At 30.4% G+C, this 12,330-nt stretch overlaps 1 protein-coding gene across 1 annotated transcript; it reads left to right on the top strand.

The window, feature by feature from the left end:
• The first annotated feature begins 1,219 nt into the window (after window positions 1-1,219).
• LOC124499732 (uncharacterized) lies at window positions 1,220-11,181 on the top strand. Its single transcript, XM_075731108.1, has 8 exons — window positions 1,220-1,727; window positions 7,100-8,303; window positions 8,380-8,716; window positions 8,805-8,954; window positions 9,057-9,249; window positions 9,420-9,693; window positions 9,801-9,892; window positions 10,651-11,181. The coding sequence occupies exons 2-8, from the start codon at window positions 7,337-7,339 to the stop codon at window positions 10,975-10,977; spliced, it is 2,340 nt and encodes a 779-aa protein (XP_075587223.1). The 5' UTR covers window positions 1,220-1,727; window positions 7,100-7,336; the 3' UTR covers window positions 10,978-11,181.
• Window positions 11,182-12,330: the final 1,149 nt, after the last annotated feature.

Raw genomic sequence — 12,330 nt, 5'->3', positions numbered from 1 at the left:
GCATTGCACCTGATACCGTTGAAAAAGTTGCGTACACCGAACAGCATAATTATTATTGCTAATCGATAAGTTGAAGAAATACGATATTTTTGGTATAGATACTGTGGTCATTGTTGATCTTTTCCTTAATTTCCTGAACAAAAATCTTCAGATTATTAGGATTTTTGCAGCGGCAAAAAGCCACATAAATCATTCCATGTTGCAATACTGGTGTAGGAAGGTACACACTTATTTTATCGAAAGATTGCCCTTAAAACATTAATTAATTGTCAGAGCAAAAGCCAATACGACAGGAAATCGTCCACGAACCAATTTAAATGGTAGCTTAAGATCTCGATCGTTTTGCTGCAAAATGAATCATAGCCTCCTTGTCAATATTCGAGCTTCAATGCTGCGTCTATTTACAAATAAACGCGTGCCATTGAGCAAACCACTTTGTGGTTCAATATTGCGACTGAACATGATAATCGATCCAATGTTTAATCCAAGTTTGTGTCTATAGATCCTATAGGATAACCTTGTGGGTTTATCTCATGAAGACACTCAACATTGAATCGTCAACCGCTGTGGCTTTCTGCAATATCGTAAATGCTCCATTTTCTTTATTTTAAATGAAAAAAATTATCAGGTATTTTAGGTGTAATCAGGTTAAATAACCGAAATAACTTACCAAACGATGAGTAGATCATAGATCATGGAAACAAAAATAGAAAAAATCATTCCAATAAATGCAGTCTTCAAGCAAGATTTCAACATCAAATACACACTCACACAGGCACACAAAATGAAAATCACGTGTGACACATGTATTATCACAATAATCAATTCGGAAAATTCGAATTCGAACTCTTTCTATGTTCTATTGAATGACTGCACCATCTATTGGATGCAAAAGCTGCAGCAACGTGTGCTGAGCTAGAACAATGAAAAAAAGCTTTGTCAAAGCTACATACCACAGAATGCGTTTCTTTGGAAGCGACTTCTACTTCTGAGCTGGACGAACTGTTCAGCGGCATTCAAAAGTTTTTCCGCATGCTCAGACACACACACACAACACACACTGAGTAGCTCATACTAAATAGTTATGTTTGTACTGAAAATAATTAGGAGTGTCCAGCTCGGCTTCCCCGCATCAAATGCCAAGTTAATACAGTTTTTTATACTTGCAGAGTGTAAAAATTGCAGTTTACAGTGGAAATTTAAGCGACATAGAATAGTAGATTGGCCATATCATCATCATGCTATTGTTATTGTTCACAATCTCACTAACATAACAATGTTTAAAAATATTTACCAACTCAAATCAACAATCGATACAATCGATTAAAGTCACAACAATAATCATGATCAGATATCATACCTATTTACATTTTGTTATTATTAATTCACATTTGAAGTAGTGATGCTGAATAGCAAAAAAAAAAAAAAAAAATAGTCAACATACGTCATTGTGTCATTGCAAATCACAAAATCATTCTGAAAATGAAATTTTTAAAAAATTCAGCTTTCAAAAAAATAATATGAATTCAAAACATAATAATAATTCAATTTATAATTCAATTCATTTCGATGATTCTAGCCAGTTTTAGTGTTTGTGGATTTTTTCTTCATTTTTTTTTTGCAAAATTTCCATTCAACAATTTTTTTTTCTCTCTCTCTCTCTCTCTCTCTCGTCAACTTTTAAAATTTGATTGTCTTTTTTTCCATATTTTTATACATACGACTGGGTAAGTATTCTGTTTTCACACTTTATTGTCAAATTCTTTTTGATCGTTATCGAATATATATCGTACACAAACTTGAATTGAATCGACAGAGAGAGAGCGAGAGAAAGAGAAAAATTTTCATGAAATAAATTTCAAAATCGAACAAAGAAAGAAAAAAAAATTTGATCAAATTGACAAGAATTGAAAAAAAAACGGAGATTGGGGGGTGGAGGGCGATATATATTCAAGTCTTTTTTTTTCACATTCATTTGTTTGTTTTCGAGGGGTTCATTTGTATTTCTTTTCTTCTTCTTTTTTTTTATTTTATTCGCCGGCACCCGGTCGTCAATTGAAGAAGAAAAAATATTTGTTTTGTTGTAAGATTTTTGTTGAAAAAGACATACATTTTTTTTCGTTGAATAAAATTATTTCCTTTTTTTCTCATTGTTGTTGTTGTTGTTGTTGTTATTTCAGCTATTGATTCCAGTTGTCAGTGGCGAATTATTCGATTCATTTGGCATATATATTTTTATTATTATTGAACGAATATGTAAATGATATAGGATTACAGAGAGAGAATGCTAAGCCATTAAAGATCAAAGTAAGAAGAAGAAAAAAAAATTCTTTTATTTGAATTTCGTTTGAATCTAGAATTCCAATATAATTCTAGTATAAAAATAAAAAGCAAAGCGAATAAAAAAAAACACGGAAAAAAATGAGAAATCTCGTTTTTTCTTTATTCATTTCATTTCACATATTTTATCTTGATTCGTGTGTGTGTGTGTGTGCGTGTCTGTCTGTATATTTTGTTTGTCATAGAATTTGAATTTAAAACGAATTGACAGAAAAAAAATATTTTGTTCAAAATGAAATTCTTGTTCAAAAGAATCAAGAATCTAAACCCGGAATAACACACATTTGGTAATATAAACAGTGAGAATTTTTTTTTAATGTTATGATCAAGCAAAAAAAAAACAACGACAACAAAAAAATTTTCTCATTTCCCTAATTCCTAAGAAATGATATATCAATATCGATATCGAGATCAATAGTTTTTTTTTGTTTTGTTTTGAATACAAAAAAAATAACCATCAATGACCACCAAAAAAAAATCAATGAAAAATTCCTGGTTATCGGTTTTTTATCGTGTCAAAATATACGATATTCCATTCGGATTAGTAGTTTGTCTTTTTTGTTTTACTGTTTTTCAATTTTGAAGAAAAAAAAATGTTTGTTGATCGATTCAGATCAATATAAAATAACAGTATTTGAACAATATTTATTGACCAGCCCGGTACAGGCGCTTCGCGCCTGCCCCAGGCTGGCCCTGCGGGGCTGACTCCTGACAGTCAATATAGCTGGATACCCGCAGGTGTGGCGGCTGCGCCGCCCCCCCTGCTTGGTACCCAGCCAAAGGTATCAATCCTTGACGGTCAATATAACTGGATACCCGCAGGTGGGGACGGCTGCGCCGCCCCCCCTGCTTGGCATCCAGCCAAAGGTGTCAATTTTAACGCTTCGTGCCTGACGGTGGATTTCTATGCACGGCGTTTTGCTTCCGGCCTTCGGTTTGGTACCGCAGGGTCAGCCATGTGTATTGCACCTGATACCTTTGAAAAAGTTGCGTAAACCGAACAGCATACTTATTATTGCTAATCGATAAGTTGAAGAAATACGATATTTATAGATACTGTATTCGTTGTTGATCTTTTCTTCAATTTCCTGAACAAAAATCTTCAGATTATTAGGATTTTTGCAGCGGCATAAATTATTCCATGTTGCAATACTGGTGTAGGAAGGTACACACTTATTTTATCGAAAGATTGCCCTTAAAACAATAAGCCAATACGACAGGAAATTGTCCACGCACCAATTTAAATGGTAGCTTAGGATCTTGATCGTTTTGCTGCAAAATGAATCATAGCCTCCTTGTCAATATTCGAGCTTCAATGCTGCGTCTATTTACAAATAAACCCGTGCCATTGAGCAAACCACTTTGTGGTTCAATATTGCGGATGAACATGATAATCGATCCAATGTTTAATCCAAGTTTGTGTCTATAGATCCAAACAGATAGGATAACCTTGTGGGTTTATCGCATGAAGACACTCAACATTGAATCGTCAACCGCTGTGGCTTTCTGCAATATCGTAAATGGTCCATTTTCTTTATTTTAAATGAAAAAAGTTATCAGGTATTTTAGGTGTAATCAGGTTAAATAACCGAAATAACTTACCAAACGATGAGTAGATCATAGATCATGGAAACAAAAACAGAAAAAATCATTCCAATAAATGCAGTCTGTCTTCAAGCAAGATTTCATCATCAAATACACACTCACACAGGCACACAAAATGAAAATCACGTGTGACACATGTATTATCACAATAATCAATTCGAAAAATTCGAATTCGAACTCTTTCTATGTTCTATTGAATGACTGCACCATCTATTGGATGCAAAAGCTGCAGCAACGTGTGCTGAAGCTAGAACAATGAAAAAAAGCTTTGTCAAAGCTACATACCACAGAATGCGTTTCTTTGGAAGCGACTTCTACTTCTGAGCTGGACGAACTGTTCAGCGGCATTCAAAAGTTTTTCCGCATGCTCAGACACACACACACAACACACACTGAGTAGCTCATACTAAATAGTTATGTTTGTACTGAAAATAATTAGGAATGTCCAGCTCGGCTTCCCCGCAACAAATGCCAAGTTAATACAGTTTTTTATACTTGCAGAGTGTAAAAATTGCAGTTTACAGTGGAAATTTAAGCGACATAGAATAGTAGATTTCTTTGAAATCTATTGATTACGATTTCATTTTTTTTTTCATTGTGAAAACTGAGAAAGTCACACAAGTAATATTATTTGAAACCATGATCATGATCATTATCATTATCATTATTTTTATTATGGATTCATTTATTTATCTATTTTTTCCTGGTTTCCATAATAAACATAAGAATATTCTATATATCTAGAATTACATTAGAATTATGGATTTTTTTTATCATTTTGAATGCATACAATTTTCTTTTTTTTCTGACAATTTTTTTTCTTTTGTTTCATTCAAATCCCATGTGTAAATTGATTAGAATCTTTATTTATAAATACAGGAAAAAAAAACATCTTCATTTCATTAATAAAAATAATGACCATTTCTGTTTTTTATCATTATCATTATATGAACCATTTCTTTTTTCGTTGTTGTCTGTTTCGAAATTCTGTGCATGTTTTAATGTTTATTACGCATTCACAAAGATTACTGATACATAGATTTTTTTTTTCTCTCTCATCACCACAACAACATTTATAGCTTCTACAATCATATAAAAGTGATAATCATCACGATGATGATGATGATGATGAATTTAGACAAATACCTATTATTATCAAATCTAGCCAGATATCCAGACAACAAAATATATTATGATGATCATCTGTACAGACGATCGTTTTTCATACTTTTCATGTTATTTTTTATTCTCATATTTATATGGGAAAAAAAGATTCAGATATATATACAGAATTTCATTTCATAGATACTTGTTATCCATTATAATGATTAAAGAAAATTCTTGTCTCATTGCATTTATTTATTTATTTTTTTTTTGTTGGCTTAAATACCAATCACTTGACCATCTATTACATACAATGAGATTTTGAAAAAAAACCGTTTAGAATCGTATCTAATAATAATAACAATATATACAAAAAAAAAAGACACTATGCCAAAAAGGCATCATTGTGTCATCATTTGTGAATCGTTCATTTGTTGTTTCTCTCTCTCTCTCTCTCTCTCTCTCTCTCACTATGTCCGTCCATTTTATTCTATGATGCATGATTATCATATAAACATAATATAAAATATATAAATATTGATTATGTAAGCAAACTGGGCAAAGAAAAGAGAAGAGGAAAAAAAAATTTTTTTTTGACTATCGATTTTGTTCATGTTTGAATTGAATTTATTCTTCATATATGATAATCGATTATGCAATTGAACATCATCATTATTTACAGATAACAGAGATAAAATAGACAAACAAGCAAACATGCAAACAAACAAATGAAAAAAAAATTCAAATGGAAATTCAATTATCTACAAATTCTGAAATAGACATTTCCGTTGTCTGAATGTAAAACATATGTTAAATTATACACCATCATTACATATATATTCTACATACAGGCAATTTATTGGAATACATTTTGAAACGCTAGAAAAAAACACACAGATATTATTGATATTTGTTGTTGTTTTATCAATTGTTCCATTTGAAGATTTAATCTGGATTCTATTAACATTTTGTTCATTTTGTTGCTGTTTTTTGTTTTATTCTGTGTGTGTGTGTGTGTGTGTGGGTGTATTGTGATATGTTTGTCATTATTTGTCGTACTAATCCTAATCGTTTTGTAAAACAATTTCCAACATGGAAAACAAACAGATATTGTAATGGTAACAAAAAAAAAAATTCAGTCAATATGGCAAAATAATGATGAAGGTTTATACAGAATTTTTCTTTTTTTTTTCATTCACATATGAGAATAGTGAAAATCAGTGCAAAAATAAAAAAAAAATTTGACGATAAATTGAAATTGAAATAAAAAAAATGTTACGATTCCTGGGAATCGTTGTAATTCGTGAATGTTTCAAAAATGATAATTCTCACGTAATAAAAAACAGTGTGTATGTGTGTATGTGTGTGTGTGTGGAGAAAAAGATGGAGAAACGATGAAAATTCCTGGATTCTTTACTGTTCAAAAATTCATGTCAAAATGTAATTTGTTACTGTGGCCATTTTTCAATATATATAAATCCTGAAAAAAAGAGACCGTTGAATTAAATATTCAACGAGATAATATTTGCTCACTTGTGTGTCACTTACTGAATTTGTATCACATATCATCATCATCATCATTTTTTTTAAAATATCCAAATAAATTGAATGTTGAACGATAAAAATTCTTTTTTTCTTTCACTTTCTCTCTTATATATTTAATTATTGCCGTTGTCGAGGATAATGGTTTTATTCGAATCCAAAGGCAACAACAACAAGAAGAAAAAATTTCAAAGAATTTTCCATTTTCAAACAAATTTGGAATTTAATTTCAGAACAACAACAACAACAACAGCAACAAAACTCCTTGATGTTTTATTGTTGTTGATGTTGTTGTTAGTTACGAATTTTTTCAAGTATTCAAAGATCATCAGTGATTGAATTAGTTTTCTAAGAAACAAAAAATCAGTAGATAAGTTGAGCTTTTTTATTTTATATATATTTAATTCTTTTATTATTATTTACATCCTTTGTACTTACGTTACATTACATCATTTATTTATTTTTCTTTTCTTTTCTTTTTTTTTTGTTCCACTGATGCAAAATACAGATATCGCTATTCAGTTCAATATTGATGAAAAAAAAGACGGCTTTTCAATATAGAATATATTGATAACCATGTGGATGGAAACAAAAATTTGCTCAACAAAAATGATTCGTCTAGCAATGAATTTCCTAGTTCCAGTGGATAGAATTTTTATCCATTATTCTGATCTATTATCATCATCATCATCATCCACCAAGATTCAATTAATTTGATTTATAAAATCAATCATTAATTGACAATATGGATGAAACAACATTGAATAAAAAATCATCTGATTTTAGTTATCATCAATTGGAAAGTGAAGATAGTTTTGATGGTGATACTACAACTAATCAACAATGTCCATTTAAATTCAAAGTTACATCCGATTCACCACCTGGTCAATCATTTTCATCAACATCAGGTAATGAACAAAATGTAACTGAACGTAGTGGATCCGGTACTGGATCTCGATCCGGTTCACGCGCAGGCTCCACCGGACAAGTATGGGATCAGTATTGTGGAAACAATCAACATCGTCCTTCATTACCATTTCATTCATCATCGACATCGATCATATTCGATTATTATCGTCGTTCATCGATCGGTGTTGAACATTTACATTCATCGACAGGTTCGACTGGTTCTGGTTTCTGGAATTCAAACGCATGGCTTTCCCCGGTATCGCCTGCATTTCAACATGGGGGTAGTGGTTCTAGCAGTGCTGGACCTGTTTCCGGTGCAATAATGGGTAGACGACGATCATCACATCCTAGAATCTGTACATTTAATTGTGCCAATTGTCGTAAATTAATGCTAAGCTCAGTATCTGAACGAAATCTTAATCAGATCGATACTGTAGCCAATACAAATTCGGGTGATCAATCAGGTAGCGGATCTGGTCCTGTAACGGTGAATAATAGTAGTAATCTAATAACAAAACCAGCACCATATGAGCAAACACAGAGCTTAAATAATAGTGACCAACAATTATCAACGATATCATCATCGGGTTCAACGCTGGTGGCTCCAGCATTCGAAAATAAATTATTGTCTACATCAGATAAAATTGAACATAATAGCCATTCATCGAAATCAATCGATGAAACTTTAACTGATAAAATCATCAATCAAAATGACATATCTACAACGGCAACTTTGTTGACAACAACTACTACCGATGTTAAACAGGCATCAATATCATCATCATCATCATTTGTACAGAAAAGTAAGTTTTTCATTGATTTGATTGAAAATTTTTTCTATTATTATATATTTGTCTTTCAATGAATGTTACGAAAAAGATTTGGAAAAATTCAGTACATTATCATCGACAACGACGACGACCAATTCTAATGATGGTATACAACCATTAACATCATCATCATCATCATCAACAACTGTATCGCAATTGCAACATACCGATTCATCATCAGCGGGTGATCCAACAGCAACAACAACAACAACATTGACAACAATAGCACCATTTTCAAATAATAATAATAATAATAATAATGATCCAATTTCATCATCAGCATCGACATCCGTCCTTGAACAATTGATACAAAAATGTTGGCCACAAGAATCTGGTGATCGGCCAAATTTTACCTCATTGAAAGAAACTATTCATAAATTACATGAGTATGTTTTTATGGTCATTTTTTAGTTTTTTTTATTTTTTGATATTAAAAATTCATTCAATTCATTGATTCAAAAAAAAAATCATTAGAATGGGTGATAAAAGTCAACTATTGGACACTGTACTGAATCGTTTAGAGCAATATGCTAATAATTTGGAATTATTAGTTGAAGATAGGACTGCTGATTTTTTAGAGGCCAAATCAAAAGCTGAAGATTTGCTTTATCAATTACTGCCAAAGTAAGTGTGTGTTGAGAAACAAGAATTAGGTTTTTTGTTTTTTTTTTTTTTTTTGAGAGAGAAATTAAACAAAACAAAAATTTTTTTTTTTCATTTCACCAGATTGGTTGCAAAACAATTGATTCTAGGACAAGCGGTTACACCACAAACCTATGAAATGGTAACCATTTATTTTAGCGATATTGTTGGCTTCACATCCTTATCGGCTGAATCGACACCAATGCAAGTTATTGATTTTCTCAATGATCTATATACTTGTTTTGATTCGACTATTGAAAATTATAATGTATATAAGGTTAGTGATATTAGTTATCATCAATAATTAATAAATGCCAATCATATTGATTGATTAAATGAATATTATTTTTTTTTCTTTTAAATTCTTTATGAATATACAAAAATAAAAACAAAAAATCCAATCATCATCATCATCATCATCATCGTCATGATATTGTAAAAAAAAAGGTGGAAACTATCGGTGATTCATATATGGTGGTATCAGGATTACCTATGCGTAATGGTGATAGACATGCGGCTGAAATTGCTCGCATGTCATTGGCATTATTAGATGCAGTTAAATCTTTTACTATTCGTCATAAACCGGATGAACAATTGAAATTACGTATCGGTATACATACTGGTCCATGTGCAGCCGGTGTTGTTGGACATAAAATGCCTCGTTATTGTTTATTTGGTGATACAGTAAATACAGCTTCACGTATGGAATCCACAGGATTACGTATGTATTTATTGTTGTTTTTTTTCAAAAAAAAAAAAAAATTTTAAATAATTTAATTTCATGATTCAAACAAAAACCACAACAAACTACAACAATCCTCATTCTAGCATTAAAAATACATGTATCGGAACAAACACAGCAGGTTTTGGCACGTTTCAAAACATTTAAATTAGAACTTCGTGGCCGTATTGATATTAAGGTAAGAATGAAAAATAAAAAATGAAAACAAAAATTCACATCTATAGATGGCCAATCTATATATTGTATTTGTCAGTATTTTTTTTTCTCCTAAAATAGAATCCATGTAGAATTCGTGTTTGATAGTCGGATATATTTCATAACAAAAGAAAAATGACTGAAATTCTTACATGAATAGAATTCTGAAGAATAAAGAAATATCATGACACACTTGCACACACACACACACGATGGCTATCAATTATAAAAAGAATTTTTGTGTTCATTTTTTTCCTATTCATTTGAAAGTGAAAGTTTTAGCGTCAAAACCATTACCTTTGTTTAGAATATTACGTGTGTGTGTGTGTGTGTGTGTTTGATGCACGAATAAAAAAAAAGAGAAATTGCCCATCAACACACAATGAAAATGAATTATTTCATTTTTCTGGAAAAAAAACTTGACTAACTATAACCTATAATAATGAAAGTTTATTATTATTTTTACCATTTATTTATCGTATATATATTGTATTGTGGTCCAAATGATCAAGCCTTTTTCATTTGAATTTCCCAATAGACAAATTTTGGATTCAACCTTTACTTCGATATTATAAATAGAAGTATGAAAGAAAAAAAAGGAAAAAGAAACGTTATCAATGAATTTGAATAATTTCTTCTCCATCATTATTTGATGCTAATTTTTACAATTTTTTTTCTCGGTTTGATTTTCAATTGAATTTTTAATGAAAAAAAAAATTTTTTTAATTCAATCACAACCAGGGAAAAGGTAAAATGACTACATATTGGTTATTGGGTGAAGATAAATCCACATTACAATCATCATCATCATCAACAAATGTATCCGGTTATCTATCTGGTAATATTAGTGATCAACAACAACAACAACAACAACAACGGCAATCATCATCAGCAATGGTCAATGTATCAGCAATGATTACATCATCATCATCATCATCTACTACTACATCAACAACAACAACAACATCGTCATCATCATCGACATCCGTTTCCGTTGCAGCACAACATCAACATCATCATCAGCCTAAAGCAAAATCACAATCACAATCAACGGCAACGATAAGCTAAGAATGTAAGATGTTTATTGATTGATGTTTTATATTATTATTTATTAAATTTGTTTAAAAAATAAAAAATGAAAAAATAATTTGAACAAAAAAAAATTATTATTATAAAAAACATAAAAATATAATGTTAACATGGGCTATATTTTTTCTTCTTCACTTTGATTTTCTTATTATATATATACATACATATATATTCTATCTAATATCAATCTATCTGCTGTTATTATTGATTATTGATTATTGATGATATATTTAATTAATTAATTGTTATACATACAACTGTTGTTTTTTTTCTCTCTCTCTCTCTCTTTATTTTTTAGTTCAATTGTATATAATTTATTAAAGAAATTAAAAAAAATTATTCAAAAAAAAAAAAAAAATTTTCAATTTTGTTTTGTCATTGAATGGTGGCCAATAAACATTACCAATATATCGATTCATGGATATTTACTGTGGTAGGAAAATGGATTTTTCAGTTTGTTCAACAACAAAACATCAAAATAAAAATAAAAATTGTCGAGACTGTCTGGATATTTCAATGATTCTCATTCATTTCAATAATGCAGACAGTCAGCTCCAAAACAAAAAACAAAAACGAAGCAAAAACAATGCAAACAAAATTTGACATCAAGGATCATTGAACACACACATATATATACGCTGCTATCAACAGTAAAATAATCTTAATCGTCATTTGTTGTCATTGTTGTTGTTGTTGTTGTTTTGATTTCCGTAAAACGAAATAATAATAAACGTAAAATTCAAGCAAAAATGAGAATCTCATTTTCCATCAAAATAGATGATGATGATGATGATGCATCAACGCACACACACACACACACACAGAGAGAGAGAGAGACATTGAATATAATTTTCTCATTGTCTTTTTCTTCCATTCTAGTGAATATTTTTCCATTTGATTCTGATTCTTTGCTATGGATTTGGAATGGGTTTTTTTTATTAATTTTAAACAAGAATAGTAATAATCAGTGAACAATAATGATATTAATATCAAGGAACAAACAAACAAAATTAATTCCACATGTGATTCGAATTTGAAATTAGCCATATACCAAGAAAAAAAAAGAAATCACTATCTTTTTCACTTTATGATCTCCATCATGATCATGATCATGATCATGATCATCTTCCTTCAAAATATTATCATTTTTTTCTGGTTCATGAAATGATCAGAATTGAATTGAATTGAATTAAATGAATGAATGATTGAACAAGCAATCTGTTTTCATTTACATCCAAGTTGGTTATAATATCATCTCAGTGATCATGTCCATCATTGTTGATTTTGAAGCTGTCGTTTAAATATGTATCATAATGAAAAACAAAACAAAAC

This window comes from Dermatophagoides farinae, chromosome 5 (assembly GCF_024713945.1).
Source record: "Dermatophagoides farinae isolate YC_2012a chromosome 5, ASM2471394v1, whole genome shotgun sequence".
Lineage (NCBI taxonomy): Eukaryota > Metazoa > Arthropoda > Arachnida > Sarcoptiformes > Pyroglyphidae > Dermatophagoides > Dermatophagoides farinae.
This window is presented reverse-complemented; position numbering and strand designations above follow the sequence as displayed.